The sequence below is a fragment of the Trichoplusia ni genome, chromosome 13 (assembly GCF_003590095.1).
Source record: "Trichoplusia ni isolate ovarian cell line Hi5 chromosome 13, tn1, whole genome shotgun sequence".
In the NCBI taxonomy this organism is placed as follows: Eukaryota; Metazoa; Arthropoda; class Insecta; order Lepidoptera; family Noctuidae; genus Trichoplusia; species Trichoplusia ni.
The window spans coordinates 3,483,147-3,507,004 of record NC_039490.1 but is presented as its reverse complement, the minus strand read 5'-3'; the positions used below and the strand labels follow the sequence as shown (position 1 = coordinate 3,507,004).

Below are 23,858 nucleotides of genomic sequence, written 5' to 3'. Positions count from 1 at the left end.
ATCGTCATATTATATACTATGAGATGGAACGGCTAATGCTTGTCACAGTAGTGGTAAATTTTAGAAGGTTTTTCAGTACCTTTAGATATGGCTAAGTTTTTAGTATTAGCCAGACATGAATTTAGGTTTAACTTTTATATTAATGGTTGGGTTTCATTATGAACGTTTGTCTATTACTTGTTATCCGATAATCGGCTAACTACTGAAAATACCACTCTTTCTTCTTTCTCGTCGCCTATAAATGATTCACTAATTAAACCTCGAAATAAAATTTAATTTCCAACAAACAGTTATAACTATTAAACCGTTTACGGCCTATTAATTAAATGTAATAATGTAATAAAATAACCTTACAGTTAAATCATTGTTATTTAACCAAACGGTTAAATCACAACCCTAACCCCGAAATATATTTAACCTTGTCGGTGAGCACATGGCGTTCGGTTACTGGAACTTAATCTACAACATATGCCGTCTGCTTAGTGTTATAATACTGTTAACTGTACACCAGACGGTGACAGGGATGTCATATTATGTCATATTGATATGACCTGTTACTGGTATTAATATCATATAGTTAAGAAACTAGAATTTTAACATGGAATTGGAATACAAGCTGTAATTTAATTAAAATAGCGTTTCGTGCTCAAACTTTACTTTTATATTACTGAACTTAATAAAACTTCTGAAAAAGATTTTAAAGATATTTATCCTAAATACTCTTACATAAATTTGCCACATATTTGTCAAAAGCTGACAAAAAAAATGAAGGCCCTAATTTTTATCGCAAGTCTTGGTAAACCTTGGTTCTTTTTGTGGGATTTACGAGAATGAGGGTTCTGTCCAAAAATGGTCAGCCATCAAATGCAAACCGATGTAGCTAGGGTTGGTACACTCATATTGTACCAACCCCACATTATTAACTATTAATTTTTTTTTGGCGACAGATACCTAATTAATCAACTTTGGAATTATCAAATATTAAGCCAAAACGGTTCAGAAAGTCTTGGCGATAGATGGACAGACGAACGAACAGACAGCGGACCCTTTGTCCCTATTTTATACCTCATCCTTTGAATACAGAACCCTTAAAACTATTACTACTTAATCCATTCATATTCATTCATTCTCCAAAAGCCATTGACCATATTTCGTAACACCTGACCACTTTCTAATCCAATTAAGATAAGATCTGGAACTAATATTATCAGTACTGATTATTATTAAATGATTTATGATTATCGCTACGATATTAGAAAATATTAGATGTTAGGCGATAATGATCTTATCTTTAAAGTCGATCAGTGTTTGTAGAGCGAGACATGTTACATACTCGTAGGTAAAAAAAGTTGCAACTAAAATGTATTAAACAAAACATGCTGTATAAAGAATACTCGAGGCAAGCCTCGGTTGCGCAATATAATTATGGTCATTTTTCTTACGTCTAAAGACTCTAAAGTCTAGATTAATACGACTCGACGGTCACGTTACAAAAGAACATGTTGATATCAAAAATAAATGATATCATTGCTTTCATTCTAAGATGCATTATAAGGGTGTGTCACTTTAAAAGATAAGCAGAATGCATCGATAAGTAACTGTTATCGTTATCATTCAAAGCATTAATTATTTTTACACTTGTTTTGTTGGAAGTTTCACAAACATTCAAGTCACAAGCACTAAAACATCCAGGCTCAGGACAATCATTTATTTATCAGCATCACACAATCGCTTGTCTTACACGGGTCTCGAACCCATTACAGACGCCATCACTAAAAGTGCGCACTTTTAGTGATGACTACAACCACTCGGCTATCCGGGTAGTCTATTGTGTATAACAACTGTATATAACGACATTTTTGATATCAAGGAACAAAACGTATTCAAATCCTAAATTATAATAACAGATTTCTGCTACTAGCTCTACAAAAGCGCTCAAACTTAAAGGACACCTAACTTTTAGATTTCCTTGAATAGCATTTTTTCCGTTTCACGCCAATCTACAAAAATCCAGGAACGATGTCTGATTAATCCTCGATGACTGCAAACACGGCACTCCTGTTTTCAAGTGACGTGCTTCGATTCGCATCAACATTCCAGTACAGATAACAGATGAATGTCGCACAGACAGCGATAACAAGACCCTTACCGGGATTTTTGGAAGTAATCCTAGCTTGACTAGCGTTTCGAAGTTTTTAACTAATCTCTTGTTTGGAACGAAAGTTTGTTGATAAGGTTTTGGGAGAGAGATGGAAAGTTTTGATTTTTGTCAATAATTGCGTATATTTTTCGTTGATTGCACATACGTGTTTTGGGTAATTCCATCTTTCTCCAAACTAAGTTTAATGGGGTTCAAAAGAACCCAACATTTGAAATTTGACATCCAGATTTTGACTTCCTTAATGACCTTGTGGTCAATTTTAATTTTGTCATGATAACAAGTTGATTATCTCTTGATAAAACGGTAGTAAAGTGCAAGTATATTCAAAACAACACACTCGACCTTAGGTCAGCAGGTGTACCTATAAACCATCGGTATGTTATAGTAAAGTATGACGTAATTCTAATGTAACTCAAGTTTATCGCGAATGAGAAACAGAGACAACAACATATCAATGAATTGAAGCCACTCGTTGTACCCCTCGTCTCCAACGAAATTGTCCACCAATTGTCTCCACTAAATTGATGCAGATTATTAAAGTGGTGTACGATAAGTGACGTTAGACTGTTATCAATATTGTTTCACTTGGACGCGTCAGTTGGCTCGGTAACGGCTGCCAGGACGATCGTGGACAGTGCATCATATACCAAGTAATACTACTCGAACCACTCCGATGACAAATCGAGTCGGGAATTTGTGACGTTGAGGAAGTTTTTAGTGATTTTTCGTGTTCAGATAGTGATGAATTGTGTGCTTTGAATCGCAAAATAAAAGTTATAGTTCTAGGAGTTTCCTTAAATAAATCTGACTAATGAAGAGATGACGACGGTGCAATTGTTTGGATTGTTAAATGATTGCCACACTAATGGGAAATTGTAAGTGTATCCGAACTTCTTGACAATTATTTTGAAGGTGCCTGGTTCAAAGTTATGCTAGACTCAAAAATAACTATTGAATACGGTTTGTTGATTCTTTCATATTCTTGTTCACACTCTTGACATATCCATGTTTCACTGTCAATTTAAAAACTTTCGTCTGCAATATTAAACCTACAATATTTTTTGTACACCAACATGTGATTTTGATTAATGGCGTTTAATAGCATAGTATTAGACATCATGTAAACGCCTTGTTTACGTAAATGTCAGATTTGATTAACATTTCCTATTTGGCAACTTTTAATTTCATTTTGACTTTGGGTTAAGACTTACCTACTTCATATTATTTCATCAGGATTACGACTTAAATAGCGGCGATAGTTTACGATAGGTCCATAATAATAATTTTAATTGGTTAATCAATTAAATTGATTGTTGACGCCGATATTTCTGCACAACAAGTGACTATGTAATTTAATGTGACTCTAAGGTGATAAATACATATTCTGTCATAATTGACCCACAACTTTAAAAGCTATCAATTTAAATTATCTCGTAAAATATGCAAATGTATAACATCAATCTGTGCATCTATTATTTCTTTGGTCACAGTCACTTGATGTTATATTGTAGGCTATAAACCCACTTCACACAAGTCTAATGGGATTGCTATTGTGCTAAATAGTACAGTAGTGTCAACTGGTGTCCTCTTAAGACAATATGTGGAACTATTGACATCATTAATACTGATTATAATTTTAATGTTTACCTGTAGCGTTTTTATAAAATTGTACCAAGTAGACCACAGATATTTTGTTTTTTGTAGTTTTGCGTTCTGACACAGCACTCAATTGTTTTGGGTAAACTAAAGTATTTTAATAACCTTCCTTATAAAGAAAAGGTTGTTTCTTGGTATTGATAATTCAGTGTTTGTAATGCTAGAAAGGAAGATCCTATATAATATATTAAATAGGTATGTCTGGAGTCAGCCATAAATTGCGAATGCCAACCCGCATGGTTCTCAGTAAATAATTAGGAGGACCACATGCTTCAATAGTAGTTTACATACAATTTATTTATTTTCGCCTTTCCCATGTCAAACGTAGTATTATATCAACCATCTAGGAGTTAGAAAATATTGAAGCATAGATATTATAACATTACCATATACCATTCTCGGGATTTAAATTATCAATTTTGCTTACCCTTAAGACACCTAACAAACCTGACCAGAACATTAACTCCTCAAATGATGTCATTCTTTGCAAATTCCCTTTGTTTATCTTTTGTTTCATGCGTTTTACTTTTAATACGTACGAATCGAAATGTGTCATTCTGTGTTTTGTCAAACACAGTGATTAATATGTTTAAGGCCGTCATATTATTATCGTTTTACATTACCTTGGTATTGATGCAATCGCTTTATATATTGTGCAGATCCTTGTCAACGTCACCTAACACTTTCCTTGTATCAGAAGACTTGTTATTGAGTATTTGTTCAGCAATTTTCTTTTATAGACTGTTTTGTTTTTTTTTTGTATGAGAGCCTTGTTAAACAATTGGTTCTACTTGAGAAATGGGTAATGAAGCCGAGATATTAAGTGTTTTTTGTTTTCAAGTGCCTATTAAGCATACTTTTTATTTATTAGAAGTACTTTTGAATTTAAAAGGGTAACACTGGCATTATATTCTTTGTATAAAGTGATCTCTAAGTTACAAGTTTAGATACGTTACTTAAACTACCTCATCTAGTGTAGAAATATGGCAAAAACATAATTTACTCTTATGAAATTTATTTTGCAGAAGTTTCTCACCTATCCCTTACCTCCATAGGTGCATAATGATATCATAATATAAGTATTATACTTGGTAATATGACCAGTTTACCTATTATACACTTGCGTGGGACATATCCACGATTTCTGATTGTCATGTGGTCGCACCGCGTGTAATCCCAGCCATCAAACCGAGTCTGGTTCACACCAAGGGCTGGCAGGGCCACGGATACCACAATACCTTATTGTTTGCGAACCCATTGTCTGAAGCTACAGTCACTTTCATCAGTTATGTAGTTGTGTACATATAGTGATTGCTTTGTCCGTTACATAAAAGTGTTTTTGCGATTAATGCTGTGTTAAATAGAGGTTTCACTGTTCGAAACTTTTCATTGTTTATATGAGACATTAATTTGTACTTTTATTAGTATTTCGATGCGTTGAAAACAGATGTACACATTGTGATTATCAAAATAAGTGTTCTTTTATCATCTTTATTTTATTTTTGTTACCTCAGAACTTCGGACTGGATGAACTGATTTTATTGATTATTTTTCGTTTAACGTGAAGTAGTAAGTTGGTGGCATAAAAATTTCTTCAAGGTTGGCTCAGTAGTTTTTTTATTTAAATTTGATTGTACGTTTTTGCTAATAAAACAACATTATTTAAAAACCATGGCAGTTAGTGTTATTTGCCAAGTCTCTTATAATGAAACGATTCTAAGATTATAAAATGGTCTTCCATATCATAATAATAACAACGAGGTTTACCGTTTTCTAAAACTGTATCAACGTTTTCCCCAGTACTTTGTAATTTTAAACGCTACTTACTCTACTTACCCCATATGAAAGTGGCTTCATAGTAAATCATAGCAAACTATAGTAATGAGCTTAAAATCGTTTTCACGCGTCCGTACTCAGAATAAATTGGCCTGAATTGTATGGCATGCGCGCACGCACTGCGGGAATATCGTGTGTCTGCGTCGTTCTACATTGTTTATTTTGATGTATTCGAATGTTTTTGTTTTTATTGAAGTATATTACTTGTTTTGATCACCATTTCAGCTCTAAATTTCGATGTGCACTTCTTTAATACTTCTCCACTTATTATACCTATTAGTCGTATATTATTATGTAGTCATTGCTACGTTAGTTTTCCATTCTAACAAGTTTAGTGCACAGCGAACCAAAAATTAGTGACATATTGAATCAATAATTTACCAAAAGACTTTAGAAACGCAAACTCAATCAACAAAATTGGTTCTGGAAATCATTCAATCGACATTTATGACTAAGTCTTAAATGATTTTAAAATATGTAGGTAATAAACTAAAAACAAACTATAAGATAGACCCAAAATAATAATTTAGGAGTGTTACGCACAAGAAACAGTTGTATTTGTTCTAAAGTATTACATTAGACATTCAAAACACGATGTATAAAAAGTGAAAATACGTTTTACTATCGGCACCAAGGCTGGTCTAGTTATCAAAACAACCGGTCTAGTGACAAGGCCGATCGATAGCGTCTGTTCCATCAGAACTAAGATAAGTGCTACTGTATTTAGCATGTCAAGCATATCGTTCAATAATGCTATGAGAAAGGATTCAATAAATCAATATTTTTTTAACGAGTCTTGCATAAATTTAATTAGGTCCTTGTGTTCCACTGATTACACATGTACGAAGATACCGAAACTCATGACAAGGATTCGAACATCATACAAACGCTTACCTAGGCTAGGATCGAACCAGCTGCAGTTCGAGCACAGCGTGTTCGATCCCTTGTGTATATCGATGTATACTGTCTATTTTTTTGTCATCGGACTTCAAAAAAACTATGCTCTTGTGTTGCGCGATAAACTTTGTTACAATATTTCTACTCCACAACAAGAGAATGAAAGCTTTGTTAACTTTCCTCTAGTTAATTGTTTCGCCCTCAAAAGTACATCCATATAATCGAATGTCTTGAATTAAAGATGAAACCGATTAGGGTATTCGAAACACATTCAATAAAACTCAGTCCTCCTTTCCTATCAGAAATGAGCCTAATCACAGACCATCCACAGATAATCTATATCTAAGTAGTTCTTCACAATCACATGACTGATATCATGTATGAACATACATATATAACACTAGCTGCGCCTCGCGATGCTACTCGCGGTTTTTTGTCGTGTCTACATAGTTACGGAATAAATAGGGTAAACGATACCAAATCGCTTGGGTGAAATATTAATTTCAGACTGACAAATATTTACCCAATCAGTTTATGACGCTTAACATCGATCTTTATTTTTAATAATTTTTATTATAGCGGCGATAGAAATACGTCATAAATGTATTTTTTTACTATTTAGCTTCTATACTATCTAGCAACATCAATGAGATACGACCTACTGACAGACGGACAGACTGCGATACCAAAGTAATAAAGCGAGCATTTTAAATGTTTTAAATTTTAGTCTAGCCGTTTAAGAGTGCTGAGATGACAAACGTACACACACACGCTTTTGCCTTTATAATCTTAGTACGAAAGTATGACATGATTGTGTCATGCATATAGCTCTAGCTGTGAGACACATATAATGGGACAGTAATAGATAAATGTTACGTCAGTGATAGTTCGTGTTCGATCTTCGATCTCATAAATCTTTTGAGTAATGGGTCATGAGGAAATGTGCAACAATTAGCGGTGCGTGTAGCTTGTTCTCTTTGTGTGTAGCGAAATGGTCGGTGATAGTCGGAATAGTGTCTTGTAATAGTCAAGATTTATCACCTCTCGTTACGAATTGATGTGACTACATCATCCGACCAAGTACGTGCTGTCAACTAATACAAAAAGTCGCGAACTATGGACTGTCTTCAGAATCGAAAAGTTTTGGTGGTTGAATCTGTTTTATACTTTCTAACACTCGTAAAAATAAAATTTTACATATATTGAAGAAAATACTTTCGTTAAATGGTCCTGTATTTTTTGTGTCAAGTACCTACTACCTCTCCTAACATATGTCGATCCAGAATTTCATAATCTATCCAGATCTGGGTAGAGATCCTACTTCTAACAGTAGGTCACCTTTGACACTACTGTGTATACAAGTTTATTGTTATTAAAACATATAACTCTTTGTCCACAGGCCTCTTCAAAGGCTCAACGACAACGTTAGACGGTATCGGACTGCGGCCGATGCCGGCCGAACGTCCCAAGACTCTGAGGAAGCTAAAGTCAGTGTACGACGCGTCACCGACTGAGCCTGCGCCTCCGCCCGTCGCGAGGAATGGCCAGGCGGAGCGGAGCGTCAACGGGGAGGAGGAGGTCCGGCGGAGGAGTAACACCACCAGCTCCACGCAGAGCGGGGAGAAGTCACTGTCGATACTCAGCCCGTTTGATGAGCAGGTAATTATATAAATTATATAATTAAATATTTCTTTGTGAAATAGTTTATGTATCAGTGCTAGTAACCATTACAAACATTGTGTAGCTTCTGTAATCCATATCGGTCACGTTAAACGAATTTCACCGAAAAAAATAGTTTTTTTTTTAATTATTTGCAAGTGTTCTAATGAGTAAACTTGCTGTAGCGTACCCTACGCTACAGCAAGTTTGATGATGATTAAAGTATTGAATTCGTTTGTTTGAAAGCGCGGATTTCAGACATACCGGTGTGAAAAAAAAAAATACTAATTAATAGGTAGTATTTAAAACAATTTGAATAAAGCTTGTGAAGTTAAAAAAATAGGTAACTTACCTAAGAAATTCCTTTCGTCGAAATATAAATCATTAATCATCAATCCAAACCCAACTTAAAGATTTAGAGACATTTCTAACCAAATACGAAATAATATGAATCATTTCATTAAACTTATCTACATTCCTATTAAATTAATATGCATTTATATTCCTATTTATTGCCCGATTCAATTATTTCTCGATTGCTGAATATTAAATGGCTAACTAATACCATTTGGAGTAAGAGTCATAACATTTTACAGGTTATGAATAAAAGTAGCATTAATTATCGTTGAGGTCGGGCGTCGTAACTGTTCAAATTGAGTTACATCATGATGAAATCACGCCATCTATTAGCATCAATATGAGAAAGATCTGTGTTGTTTGTGAATAAGAAACTTCATGAAACACGCTCTTCGTAAATATTAATCAATAAAACGCATGGAATATTAGCTTATGATTTGTAACACTTTATTATATCATATAAACGCGAAAGTTTGTAAGCATCTTTGTTCCTCTTTCACGCAAAAACCACTTAACGGATTTTGACGAAACTTAGTAAACAGATAGTTTATAACCACGATTAGGACATCATTTTGGGTATGTTAAGCGCGGAGCCGATAGTACTCAATAAAATCATACAAAAAAATCATTTAAGGGAGTGCTATGTTAGTACATGTTTTGAAGACCGTTGAAACCTATACATTTGCTCCCCTACTCACCTACACTACACAAAGAAAAAGGAAGTGCCTCATTTTCCGTTGTTAGCCCGCCCAGGCGCTGTAAAGAATAACTAACGTTGCATTATTTCTGCGTACTAATTATACTATACAGCCAAATGATTGTATACAGGCTGTTGCTTTTATGCGGGATGTTCAAGGTTATTTTTTATTGTTAATTTAAGTAATATATGATTTATAATTCAATAAAATACATTATACTATCATTAGTGACTTGTCATTTAGACAAATAAAAAAAAACACTGTTTCGTTTTGTGCTGTTACCGTGATAATAAATAACACATCCAGCCTTCGGTGTTTAAACATATTATTATATCTATATCTTTGCATATTAGTAATATTAGTTTAGAATTGATATTGTGGCCACCAAATTAATTATAATAACCCTCCGATCCCTTTTTCATAACACCCTGTATACAACAACATATAGAGGGGGTACATAAAACCACAGGTGCTGACGTCAGCAGATAATTCCCATACTTCCTGCCTTTGTTAGATGCGTCAGTGTTTCACAAATACTATTGTTGTGCCAAATTGTACGTCTGTCTCTTGTGCTTCAAAGAGCCGAATAATTTCTATAGTGCCTGGTGCATGAGGCTTGTATTTTTTACTTGTATTTAACTTTTGACATGGTCCTATATCGATCGATTCAATTCTTTATTGCATACTATAATTGTATACAGGTGCGCAAATATTTAGTAAGGTCACAGGTCATTATGGACCCTGTCGGGCATAACTTAAGTAGGAGAGAAAGAATATACTACTTATAATTATAATATTATTATATTTTCTAAGAAAACTGATTAAAATAGATACATTTTCATTTGACACAAAAGTTAAAACCACAGCTTAAACTTGACAGCTTCAAGAGAATTCGAGGATGTGTAAAGGTCAGGTCAAATGTGTATTATCACACATTTTTTTAGATAAAATAAAACTACCTAATACAAGACAAGATTTTTGAAGAACGTCTTAAATAAACCTGTTTTATAAATAGCTTTCATATTTAAAACAGTTCAATGACATCATTTGTGGTATCATCAATATTAATTATATTATGCAGTTTCCAAGATCGCACACAAGGTCGCTAACAAACAGTGAAACAATTCAATGGTTAAGATAAAATAACCATGACATATTGGTAAATACGCTCATTTACATTGCTAATACGGTGATAGCGTTTTGTTTTCAAATTAAAAATACCCTTTGAAGCCGTGTTTTGTTTTTCAAACATTCATTTGAATTGGTATCTTTTAGTTTAAAGGATAATTTTGTCTGTTTCATTTGCATTCGTTTTAAGTGATGAAGTAAGTTGTCCTTAGCACTTACTTTACTTAACCTTACTCAAGGAAAGTGTAGGTTATGTTTTGTATTTTTTAATGTAGCGCAAATTTAATTCAGTATAAAGTAAATGCTGTCTCTCTTATCACTAAAACGTGATGTGGTGATTATTATTAATTTGATATTTCGTTATTTATGGGTCTCCAAGGGAGGCTGTACAATTGTAAGACTGAAAATTAAGTACGAAGATTATTCTTGTGATTCCTCCAAAATATGAATTAGGATGTTGTTCGTAAGGTTATAGATATACCTATATAAGTTTTTATGAAAGTTTCAATGTCACGTTGTGTTCTAATTCGAGGGGAAAGTATTTATTTTATGTTTTAAAGTAAATTGTAATATGTTTAAGTGAATTATCATATATCTACAATGTCACTGAAAAGTTTGAAGGTCGTTTGTGGTCCTGACTTCTAAATTGGAGGATATGTGTTCGATTTTTCATTCATTTAAAGTCGTTTCATTTCAATGTCATTTAAAGAACTTAACCCGCTAACTTATTCATATATGTAGATCTAAATAAAACAAAAACGCCATATAATATACAATATACATAACCTGCTCATACCGCGAATCAAGCGTAAATCGAAGACAAATGCACCATTAAATAGGCTATAAAACCAGCCTACAGGTGGCCAAGCATCCTACCACTACGTCATAAAGTAAAACTGATGCCAATATAGAAACGAGATGCCGCTCTACATCATGTAGCGTGCTGTCCCGCTTCCACAACAAGGTTTTACTTTAAAAGGAGGTTGCATGCACACAGGTGTTCAGACAGGTGACTCCCGACACTGGACATTAAGTGCGCACGCGCAGACATAAAGCGTGTCGGATTGACAGCTGTTGCGATGTCGAGTAATTTGAAGAGATTGTGATATGCAAATTTAATGTGTGGATGAAAAATTGTTTTTCTTTTTTTATGGCAATCTGCTATTCTTTACAACTGAAAAATTGTTATTAAATGTTGTCAGTTTTGAAAAGTGTCAAAATGACGGGTGTCATAAGTTTGACGTGTGTCATCATCTGTTCGTCTTTCTGAGACATCATGGCTCCCAAACGGATAAGCGATTTCAATTTAGTTTATTTTGTATTAAAGGCGATTTATGTGCGAATGTGCATCTCATTTGATCTTGTATCAAACGGCAAGTGGAGTGCTATTTATCCTTACGCTAAAAAAAAGATTTAAATACAAATGGCTCAAAAGATTTATTAATGTAAATAGGTATTCATCTCTAAAATAAGATAAACTTCTTCATATACGTCATATAAGTAGCAGCTAGCTCTTGTTAATAATTATAATTTTTTCAACACGAAGATCAAATTTATTATACTATTGATTAAATTTTATAAAAAAAATACATTCACCCCAAAAAAAAGACTGGTTTTCTTGCTTGTTTGTTTTATGGTAACAAAAAGGTTAATAACAAAACTGTCACAGTGATGCCAGCCTACCGGACTAAAGAGGTTATTATCCGCTGTACATAACATTACGTGCAGGTGTTAAGCAGATGCCTTCGTGTAGGTAAACGTTCGATGCCTGACTTTATTAAAGTAATAAAATTATTTTGAATTAATTACAGTTTCAACTTTAAATAAATTTACTTAAACTTTAATTAAACGTAATTTAAAGGCTTTTGCAAGCTTTTTTATTTGTTTAAAAAGGAATGTTTTTTCTTTCAGCAAATGTTTGTATGTAATTTAAGTTTAAACTAGTTGTACCCGCAATTTCGTTCGCGCCTAAAAAATGACACTTAAAATATTTATGACATAAAAGCAACATTACTTTTTGAAATATTAGTTTTTTCTTTTTAAATAAAAGTAGTCTTATTTACTCCTTATTACGCCAACTTATGCCAGCTAATGTCCCGTTAAATACGGTCCAGCCATTTCAGAGACAAGCCGGAGCAAACAGACAAAAAATATAAAAATGCAATTTTGGTGCATTTACCATATAAATATTCATAAACATGAATTAAAAAGAGTTATTTCAATATTACAAACAATCGGACACTACAATATTATTTATTTGTATAAATAATATACAAAAACAAACTGTTTAAGGAATTTTAATGATAAGTTGTCGACAATTCCAGACATAGATAACGTATTGTTTAACACATGATATAGGGATACATAGGTATAAACACACAACAGCAATAAGACGATTGTTGTAAATACTATTGAATTAACAATAAAAGTAGAGTAGGTATGTTTTACTCATTTACAATACCAAATTCTTTTACAACTTATTTTTAAATTCCTTCCTTTCTTCTCGTGTTTAAAGAGTTGTATTTCATCTAGTTGGTAAATATTTTCTTGCATACCTCGTAACAATATACATAATATACCTAATTATGTATGTAAGGAGGATTTTCTCATGGTTTTACTCCGCTTGTATATCGCAAATAAAACTAAATAATTTAGGAATATAGTTTCGAGTGATTGTGTTAAAGATATACATAAATATTACTTTGAAAAATAAAATATATTGATGTCTCGGAAAAAAATGGATTTGCACAGTTATGTCAATTCTATTTACACACATTCTATAGTATATTGTGCCTTTTTTTCAACATCCATTACTAACCTGTTTTTAGACAATTTACTATTAACACTAAATGTCTCTATTTTGTCAACAGGAGGAATGGGCGAAGATCTCAGAGATAATGGCGTCGTTTGGCAGCAAGCTGGTGAGGGAGTCCGTCTTCGTGTCCGAGCTGGAGCAGGAGTTCACCTCTAGGCTCGGCCTGAGCTGCTCCGAGTCCAGTCTCAGTCCCTCCGTGGCCTCGAGCCTTGGCCTCTGGCTATCCGGCATGGGACTGCATGATTATGAGACCTTGTTTCTGGAAAGTGGATACGATGATATCGATTTTGTTGTGAGTACTTATATTTTTAGATATTCTATAAAATTACTTGATGAAACTCTATTTCAATGTCTAACGTTCGCGTAAACCTAAGAAACCACTATCTTCGGAATAATATATGGTGCCTTAAGTCTTTTTGATTGTGAGAACAGTGCACGAATCTTAACAAGTTTTTTGTTGTGTCGATACGATACGCATCAAAGACTTACATTGTTTATTTTTTACATGGTTTTGTGAAAACTTTAATCTTGATGAACACAGTAAAATAATTATTGTTGTTACGTAAAACTATTTGTTTCATGTCATGAACCTTTGGGACAATAACACATTTAGTAGTTAACGACAAAAAGTAAATGAGATTACGCACTCAGACATATAACAATAACATTTGTTCCAGAACGGTATCCTTGACGAAAACGATCTCCGAGAAATGGGCATAGAAGAAAATGATAGACAAAAAATACTAGAATCAGCAAAACAATTACCTCTTAAAATAACTGAAATAAGCAATAATCATAACAATAACAATATAAGTAAAAACCAAAATGAATCTGTAGAAGAATGGCTAAAGCATATAAACTTAGAACAATATAGTGATACTTTTAGAAAACATTTGTATGTAGATATGGATAGGGTGAGAAGGATATGGGAGGTGGAACTGACGGCTGTACTGGAGATCCAGAAGGCTGGTCATCGGAAAAGGATCCTGGCTTCGGTTTCCGGTGAACACAATGGTCCAGCGAATCATATGGAAGATATAAATGCAGATCTCAATACTCTGGTAAGTGATAATTGTGTTGTAGATGTTAAAGTGTTTGCAACTATAAATGCAAGCCCCGTAGACGTGTACAATGAACAATGGAATGGTATTATCATATGTTATGAATGGTTCTGATTGCAAGAACGATAACTATTTGATCTCCGATTAAAGGTGATTATGTAGTTCTGAAGTAGGTACCAAGCTTTTTGAATGATTTGGAATGCATAATTATAACAACGCTTGAGCAAATTGCCAGTAGGTTAGTTGACCTTGATTACTTTTTCAAATGTAATTAGTTGAGTGAGGTGTAAACAGAATGAGTTTGCAGTTAAAATTACCAACGGATGTCAGGTACATACTCAAACCGCATACAGATTTCAAACAATTAATATTTCCAAACATGTCTTAATAGAATCCATTCATATATAATTAAGGTCACCAAATCCGTCCCAGAAATGATTTACAATATTAAAGCCAGTGAAGGCAGGTAGATAGTCATCAATATTATGATAATGCAGAGGTAATATGTGTTTGAGTGTTCACTCACGATTGGTGTCAACACCATGCATACTAATGCAACGTCTCCCATACACTATGGTTGATCAATAGCAAGAGAAAGCGATTACAACACTGATGTAGTAAATTCGCCCTATAAATGTCGTAAAAACATCACGTAACGAATTTTGGAGACGAAGCAGAATGCTGTTGAATTCTAAATAGATTGATTGACGAAGACGAAATCGGGCCGAAGAATTTGAGGCGCGATTTGTTTTAATTGTACTCTAGAAAGTGAACTGATTTTGATGAATGAGATGGATTTTGAGACAGTGTGGGACAGGTTTTGAATTAAATCACTAACTTGGACTTCATATGAAAGAAATTGAGATACATTTTTAATACTAGTCTAGAAATTTTAATTGCAAACCTCGTTAATTATAAGCTGCTAGTAATATTATTAATACGACTGCATTAATTTGATCTTTACTAGCGTTGACATTGACTAAGCTACTGTGATTAGTTGACATGAAAAACCTGATTTCTTCTAGAATTCCGATTGATTTCTTAGAATTAAACTTTGACAACATTGAAGAATTTAAGAAATCTGTGCATTATTCAAAATTTCATATTGTTATTTGGTTAAAATCCAAAAAAAATATATTCGAAATCCCATATCAAAAGCTAAATCGTAAACTATAAATACATATGCCTATCAAATCGTATTCAAATGACACCCCAGGATGATTCAATCTGAGCAATGAAGTGAGCAATTCGCTCAATCAAAAAGCTTGTAAAAAGGATATCCTTGCAGTAAAGCGACGATTGTGAGTTGTTGAGGGTGTTGCTATGTCACCATACAATGAGACCGACCAAGCGATTGATGGACTAAAGGGTGATGTGACTTAAAGTGATGTGTATGAGTAATTGGATAACTTGTTAGTTGGCATTTGGTTTTGATGAGGCTAAGCACAAATCAAGGGCTGTCATCCGTAAAATTGTAGACTGGACCCCCATTAATTGTTATGGTTTAATGAGCCTTTGTTTTACCATTAAATCTTCTGCTATCGAATTTCATTTTGACTTTTGACTTCCATATCTTGTGATGGGGATGATGTGTGAAAGTGTGATGAAAGTTTCGTAAAAGCTCAAAAATTTAGGCGGTGCATCTGGACAGTTTGAGCAATATCCATTTCTTAATTAATGTATTTTTAAACGTCTTCAATGTTGCAAATGAATATTATTAAACATGAAATTGTTATTGAGCTCATGATATGGTAAGTTTACGGTGCGGCGTTGCCCACCTGCGGTCTCTGTGGTTATTGGCAATTTATTTGAAGAGGATATCCTGATACCGTAACTGGTTTGATATTATAAGGTACAGGCTTTACGAGTACACCTGCTGTACTACCGTCCAATGTTATAGAATAATACATATAGAATTGGCATATGTAATATGAGGTATTTTTTTTACGATACGGAACAGCCATAAATGTGCTTCTTGATTTTGGAGAAAAGCTTTGCTTTTTGTGCAGATTTGTAAACAACCATTTAAGATGTTTATTTTATCCGTTAAGTATGCTCAAGGCTCAGATAATTATGTCAAGTTTGATAAAACTGAATTTACTTTAACGCTATAATGGGAGGTTCTACCTCAAACAGGCGCTATATTATGTACAAAACTTAATTACGCATCAATTTTTTTTAAGATAATATACTAAAAAAAATTACGGAACGTCTTCCATTTGAACGTTATTTAACAGTCAACAGAAGACTCGAAGCTAATCTTTACATTCTTTACACTCAATAAACATACCCCTAACTAAAACGCCGTCAAAAAGCACACACACAAGAAAATACTCTTTAATAAAATTCCAAAATCGTTGACAGCATTCCTAATGTTTAGCACACCTGCGTGGGGCGTTGCCAGGCTACCGCCCCACACGTGATCGTAATTAACTGGCAGATGAGCAATTTAACTGAGATTAGCCGTTTTAATCTCGTTCCTCTTAGTAACATCTTGACGATGAGTTTTAAATATGTAATACGTTAGTTAACTCGCTTAATTATAATTTAACGTTTAATATGTTTAAGGTGAGGATGTCGTGTTAACTAAGTAGGAATATATGAGGAGTTTTATACTCGGTTAATATGCTTCGCTGTCTGTCTGTTTGTTCGTGTGAATGCCACCAGGCTGTATTTGTATCATGACCCATTGGAATGTCCACAATAGATAATAATTAATTAAAATCAAGCTCATTATAATTTGTGGAACATAATTGGTCATAATTTTGTTTCGTCATAAACAGCATTTATGGCACTATTTTATTCATATTGTCAAAAACATTTAAGGTTATTGATTCAAAACCAATTAAATACAAAATGCTTTCAATTCCCCAATATTTTGTATTATATCTATATGGAGAACCATCTAATCTAGCCGTATATTCCAAGCTACGCTATTAACATAAGTATTTGGCACGCAGGTACTAAATCGCATAATATTAGCCACTTGTCTGGTTTACTAACATTCAATGCAAAATTACGATATTCTACTATTTACCCATATAATATGCTCAATTACTTTTCCACATAAATATTATGTTACATACTTAAGTGCGAATGGATTCAAAATATTCTTAACTAGCGGTTGCCTGCGACATCGTCCGCGTGGTTAGAAGATAGATTTTAAAAAGATCTACAAACCCGTAGTACATCATTTTGTTCTATTGTCAATAGTTTTAGCAGCGTTCGCAGAAATAGGTTTTCGATTGACACAATTGACACCTTATTGCAATTTTCTCACGGAAGCCTAATATTTTTGGAAATAAATTATAGCCTACGTTAAGCGGGGATAATGTAGCTTCTCAACAGTGAAAACTTTTCAAATCGGTCCCTTAGTTTCGAAGCCTATTCGTGTCAAACAAACACACAAACAAACAAATCTTTCCTCTTCATAATATTAGTATAAATTCAAAGTTCGTACTATTTTCTTTCCTAAGTTACATACTTTTATACAAAAAATTTTTATTTAAAATTCATGCCCATTTTTTACATATGGCGGCTGTACGTTAACCATAGAATTTCATTTAAAATACAAGCGCGTCTAATTTTCGTGTGCACAGATATTCACATACGTGCATTTGCAGGCTTTTTTTTTAATTTCACACGTCGCCAACCCTGTATAGGTAATTAGTGCTCAATTCGACGTCTATTCAACTGCTCGCATTGAACGAGAGTAGGGTACTCAACTCGTGTAGGGAGCTGTACGTAGACCGCCCCAACTAAGCTTGCGTACTTGCATTTTAGAATTGATTTATTACACTCATTTTTATGAGGATTAAATTATTTATTACTTTCTTTAAACATGTATTAATTTTATTTAGAAAATAGGTATTTTGTATCTCATGTAACGACGTTTTATTTAATTAAGTTTTGTATTTTGTTTTTTGGATGCTGAATACAAAACTTAATTAACAGGCTAATGCAGATATGAGTGGAAAATTTATACTCCTTATTTCAAGCTCTCGATAACCTTTTGATAAGTCCTTTAACACCACTTAGATAAACCTAATTTCAAATTTAAATATATTCTGAATACCAATAAACTTTCGCCTTTAACACTCCATTTTTTATTTCAATCAGTTCACTACTTACAATTCGTCATAACCTTCGCAATACAGACTACCTATTTTAATCTCTAGTGTCAATGTCAATAAAAAACCGTTACGGTCCATTCAAATAGAGAAGCCGTATCTAATCTGTTTATCTCATAAACATCGGCCGATACGGTCCCTTGTAATGATTGATAAACGTAATCTGTCACGATTAATGTTGAAATAACTATGTAGAAATTTATTTGGCTTACAATAGGACAAGTATAGGTATATGATGTTCGACCACACGTAGAAATATTTCTGAATAAGTAATTCGAATATTGATACAATATTGAACAGATCTGAGGCAATGATGGAAAAAAAATTTTTTTTTCGTAATTTCAATAACATGAACAGAATTATTGATCATAAATGTGAATACTTTGATGGTGCTAAAACACATTATCTTTTTTTTCTAAATTTTGTGTTTCATTTGAACAAAACTGTGTAAATTCGATAAATTAATACTCAATATTTTGACTTCTATAAGACTTTACGATGATGTATTAAATGACATAATGTCTTAATGCAAAAGACATTCTTCAACGCTGTTATTAAAATATCCTATCCACAGTTTTAATATCTTACAAACGAGAGCAAATAATAAAATAACCTTATCCAATTGAAACCGGTCCTTAAGTCCTGACACCTAAGTGGCTTCGGAACGTGTAGTTGGTACCTATAGCACCATATTACGCCTTTCCATTCGAGTTAATTCTACCGGAACACTGGTCCTTTCATACGCGTCTAGTTTTTCACCAATGACACCATCAAATTAGATGATTCAATTATTTACTTGTGTGCCTTTCATTTAGTACCTTAATTAAAATTTTACGCTTACTGGCTATGTTTTTAATTTTCCCCGTTGCGTTTTGTTTTGCACCTCTGAAGTGTGAATCTCAGTGCGAGTGTCACTTTACGTTTTGTTTCGTATTGTGCTTTGTTGCCTTGCGTATTTTTGATTTAATTAGTGTTTTTCATAGGTTTTCGCGTTCAGGTACTTAGTTTGTCTGTGTCATTTTAGGGTTCATTTTAAGTTAGGAGAAGTGGCAATTTGAATTGAATATGAAAATAGTAATTGGGGAATAGTAAACATTGATGTGTTTTTAAGAACCTACGTAGTTTCTTAGTCTTTATCAAAGCATATACAACAATAATGTTATTTTTTCTAGAAGAACAACATACAGCAGCTTAAAGAAGAAATCAAAGAAAAGTTACCGCCTTCTGAAAACCTCAAGCCGGTTCCACCACCTGTAGTGCCGACCCTGGCGCCACCTGGTGGAGAGACCTTAAAGCGCAGCAAAAAGAACAGGCCTGCTCCTCAACCTCCAAGACCTTCGGACCTGGAGATCAGAGCGCCTTCAGAGCTGCTGGTCGGAGTACCAGGAGCGCTGAAGACACAGTGGAAGCATCAGCCTTTTGTGCTTGTTACTGGGGCTGTAACTTATGTAGCTAATGTAAGTTTAATTTTAGCACATTTTCTTTTAAATATTTGGTAAAATTAGTATCGATATCGCACGAAAGAAGGTAATTCTTGGTAAAGGAGGAAATTTTCTTGATTTATCTTAGGATTTATTTAAATAAGTTTCGTTTTGTGTTGAATTTAATTGGAGTCGTCAACAGGAATATCTTAAGACGTCACAAACCAATATCTTGATCATACATTTTATTCACAGTACTTAGGATCGACAGTGGTGAAAGAGCTCCGAGGCACAGAATCCACAAAGAAGTCGATACAGAAGCTGAAGAAATCTACCAAAGAACCGAGGGACTCCCCCGATATCATCTTGTCCATCAGCTACAGAGGTGTCAAGTTCCTAAACACTATTACTAGGGTAAGTAAGGATGGAATAATTTGGCACAAAAGAGTTTAATATTACTAGAGTAAGTACCTAAGGATGGAAAAATGTGGCACAAGGTTTTTTGACTAGAGTATAATGATGTGTGTTTTAATATAAAATCTTTTTGATTTTGTTGTAATGATATTCCTTTTTTTTCGGATGACGACGATCTAAAAAATGAACAACATAAAATTGTTTTTACAGACACGTTCCTTATTAAGTTGGTAGTTTTGGTCCTTTACGTCGCAAACTTTAGATACAGTTTAGTCTTTGAAGATCATCCAAGTGTAAGACGGCAAACATCCCGGGGTCCGTAACAAAGGGTCGGCAAGACCCTAGCTCTTGTCTGATTTTTAATTACGGGCCATTCCTCACACTTGATCGGAACGATGACCAATCTCTTCTTTGTGTTTCTTGAAAAAAAGGATTGTTTTTTCTTTCGTCCCTTTTTGTACAATGAATTTTTATGTTAGAACTCTTCACGGTTAGTTAAGTGGGATAATTAGTGTTTTTTTCAATGTTATGCTTACGAAGCACGGCTGAAATTTAATTTGGCCTGTTTTTTTGTGCGTTAAAAATCACTGAAATTTTGTTTTGGACAGAATTTGTTAAAAGAATTTTGGCGTTTTATTTTTGTGATACGAAAGTTTACTGTCCAGTTAAAATAGTACAGTTTTTATTTTGTTTGCGTAGTTTTTATTAAACTAATTGGCGTGATGCCAATTAATGTATGTATCAAAGCATTCCATAATATTTATCAACTTCTGCTACACAACTTTCGGTTTTTTTAATTCTTCTCGTATTAAATTTCCTTTCCCACCTCAGGAGTTGGTGTGTGAGCACGAGATCCGAAACATCCACTGCGCGTGCCAGGATGCTGATGACTTGACTCATTTCGCGTACATCACGAAGGACCACGCCAGCAGAAGTCATTACTGTCACGTGTTTAGAGTTGCTACCATGGTAAGAGTCTTGCATTGTCTAGGTACTATTTAGTGGTATGCAATAGTTTATAGTCTAAAACTAAACTTGATTTTATTTGTGTATTGATTGGGTAGTATTGAAAGGAGAAATAACCGTTTGTCAGTTCATTTAGTCATCATGATATATCTATCTATTTCAGGATCAAGCGACTGAAGTTATCCTCACACTAGGCGAGGCATTCGAAGTGGCCTACCAAATGGCACTAAGGGAACAGTCCAACAGGACAAGAGTAACCCAATCGCTAGCCAAGACTCCAACCCACGACCCCATGACAACTACTAATAAGGAGAAACCCAACGTCAATCACGGCAGATCACATTCCATTACCGAGATCAAGTTGAATGGCCATCAGCTGAAGATTGCTCCGTTACCTGCTTCGCTCTCCAACGAAGACTTCCAAGCAGCTTCCAGAAACTCCGATGGCTCCAAAAGCCCCAGAACCCCACTCCTCAAAGCTCCCATAGCATCCACCGAAGAATTGTGAAAGCAAAGGTAATGTTAACTAACGGTTGTAAATCGATTCTAATCGATTTCTAGTTATCGATTCAGGTTATGATTATACCTATTAATAGTTAAAGAATTTTGAAGTTTTTGATATTGATTAATTTGGCTAATGTTTATGGAATTGTCTTCCCGGGAGAGAAGCTTCCTGTTATATTGGAAATATATTATAATACACGAATACATAAGTCTAAATGTCTTGTCTGTAATTGAATATTTTGGAAATTGAGCCAGACATTTTGAGTTTGTTTTAAAACCAAAAAGTATTGTAAGTGTCTGTTTATTTTTAGCATTTTTTTATACTAACATTATTCTTTCAAGAAATGGTCGAGAAATTAGTGAAAGTTTAAAATGTTTAGCTGAAATTACAATTATGCAATGTTTTTAATGATATTACTCGAATTTTAATCGATATTTTAATATAGGTTTGGATGTTAGTGTTAATTTGAGGTTGTCATACAATATCAATGGGCGGAGAAAAACAATACTTTCGGCCTGTGTTATGAGATCCTATAGATGGTGCAAACGTAGAAGCGAGACAACGCTACATTCATATCTCGCTTTAACAATTGAAACAGTCCTAATCTAAAAGATATTCATCGCTGCTAATGAGGAAACTTAAAACGTTTTAAAAACTTTTTTCATGACTCAAGGATATTGTAAGCAACCTTCTACTGGGCCTGCATCAAAATTATTGTATCATGCTGGTCTATTACTATTATTATGAAGTATTGTATCAATTTCGACACTGCTTTTACGTACCATAACCTTATTTATATTGAACTATATTATAAAATAGTTAAATGAAACAATTTTACTATTGAATAGTAAAATTCTAGGCTGTTATTTATACATAGTAGGTTTTTATTGATTGTATATTTTTGTTTCTATAAGTATTATATTAATTAAAATTAGTGCAGCTGTTTAAATAGGTTTATTTCCAAAAGGGCGTAATTATATAGTTTTTGGAATAAAATGTTTTATTTCATAGAAATATTCGATGGAACGTTAGCTTTGTATTATTTAACGCGTTTTGGAAATTCATATTTGGATATTTGGGTAGGCCTAACTATATAATCTCGATAGCATAGCGGTACGTTACCATTTTCGGTGTCGTTTATATTATAAATGTAAATAGTTGCATGTAAGAGTTTCCATTTATTATGAAGATGGGTTGTTGATATTAACACAATCTTATGAGAATAAAGCTGATACGCCTAAAATAACATATAGTACATAAAACATATCAAACTGATGTTACATGTTATTTAAAAGCCAGTTTAAATAGACCTCTACTGTTGTGTTGTACGAAGCTTAGTTTTGTGACTAATTTAAATGTAGGGGCCTAAGTAAAATGGTCGGCAGTTTGTAATTTTAAAATTGAGCTTCCGAAGTTAATTTTGCACGTAGGTTTATCGAGTTGAAGTACATACAATAATCGTGTCTTTAAATGACGAAAAATAAAAGTTTTTTGAAAAAATGTTTTTCATATTTTCTTCAATTATGGCAAACTGTTTGCTCAAGCCAATGGCGTTTTGCAATTGCTTTAAAAATGTTCGCTAATTTTAAATTTTTGAAATTGTATTGTCTTATGTTCTTATGTGACGTTTTATCCGTCAAATTTCTAACGTCATATTGTTTGAAGAGCTTTGACAATTATTCAAATTTGACGTTTGCTGATCTGTCATTGCTTGAAGTACAATTTGACGTTTAGAAATTGACGCTTTGAAGTCTGATTAAATGATTTGAGATTTGTGTAATCCATGTGATAAAAGTAAAAACAATATACAAATTATTTTCGTTTCTTTTATTTATAACCTTTCTGCTTATTTAAATATTTTTATGTATATGTGACACGGCTTTATAAATGTTAAAGTTAGAGTTATATTGTCAAATAGCTAGATATATCTATTGATGTTTGGTTTAATAATGTAGATTATATCAATATTTATATAATAACATATAGTATATAATATAGCGATATAAATTGTGCCAAAATGCAATATTACAGGTAATCACGCCAATATACAACCCCATATTTCCCCTGAAATCGATATTGCTCATTATTGACACCAAATTTTGTAAGAAATTTAGTTTACTTTTACATTTTTAAGTATAACCGTCCTTTTTTATT

At 33.5% G+C, this 23,858-nt stretch overlaps 1 protein-coding gene across 7 annotated transcripts in view; it reads left to right on the top strand.

Annotated features, from left to right (window-relative positions):
* The window catches only part of LOC113500038, a 120,562-nt gene extending 97,045 nt beyond the window's left edge, over positions 1 to 23,517 (top strand). For 6 of the 7 annotated variants that reach the window (XM_026880693.1, XM_026880692.1, XM_026880694.1 and 3 more), the window contains 7 exons: positions 7,950 to 8,209; positions 13,263 to 13,499; positions 13,885 to 14,268; positions 19,571 to 19,855; positions 20,075 to 20,233; positions 21,065 to 21,202; positions 21,363 to 23,517. In XM_026880693.1, coding sequence (XP_026736494.1) covers positions 7,950 to 8,209; positions 13,263 to 13,499; positions 13,885 to 14,268; positions 19,571 to 19,855; positions 20,075 to 20,233; positions 21,065 to 21,202; positions 21,363 to 21,707 — 1,808 coding nt within the window. In that variant the 3' untranslated portion in view covers positions 21,708 to 23,517. The remainder of the gene's footprint in view (positions 1 to 7,949; positions 8,210 to 13,262; positions 13,500 to 13,884; positions 14,269 to 19,570; positions 19,856 to 20,074; positions 20,234 to 21,064; positions 21,203 to 21,362) is intronic. The other variant, XM_026880689.1, reaches the window with a different exon arrangement.
* The last annotated feature ends 341 nt before the right edge of the window (positions 23,518 to 23,858 follow it).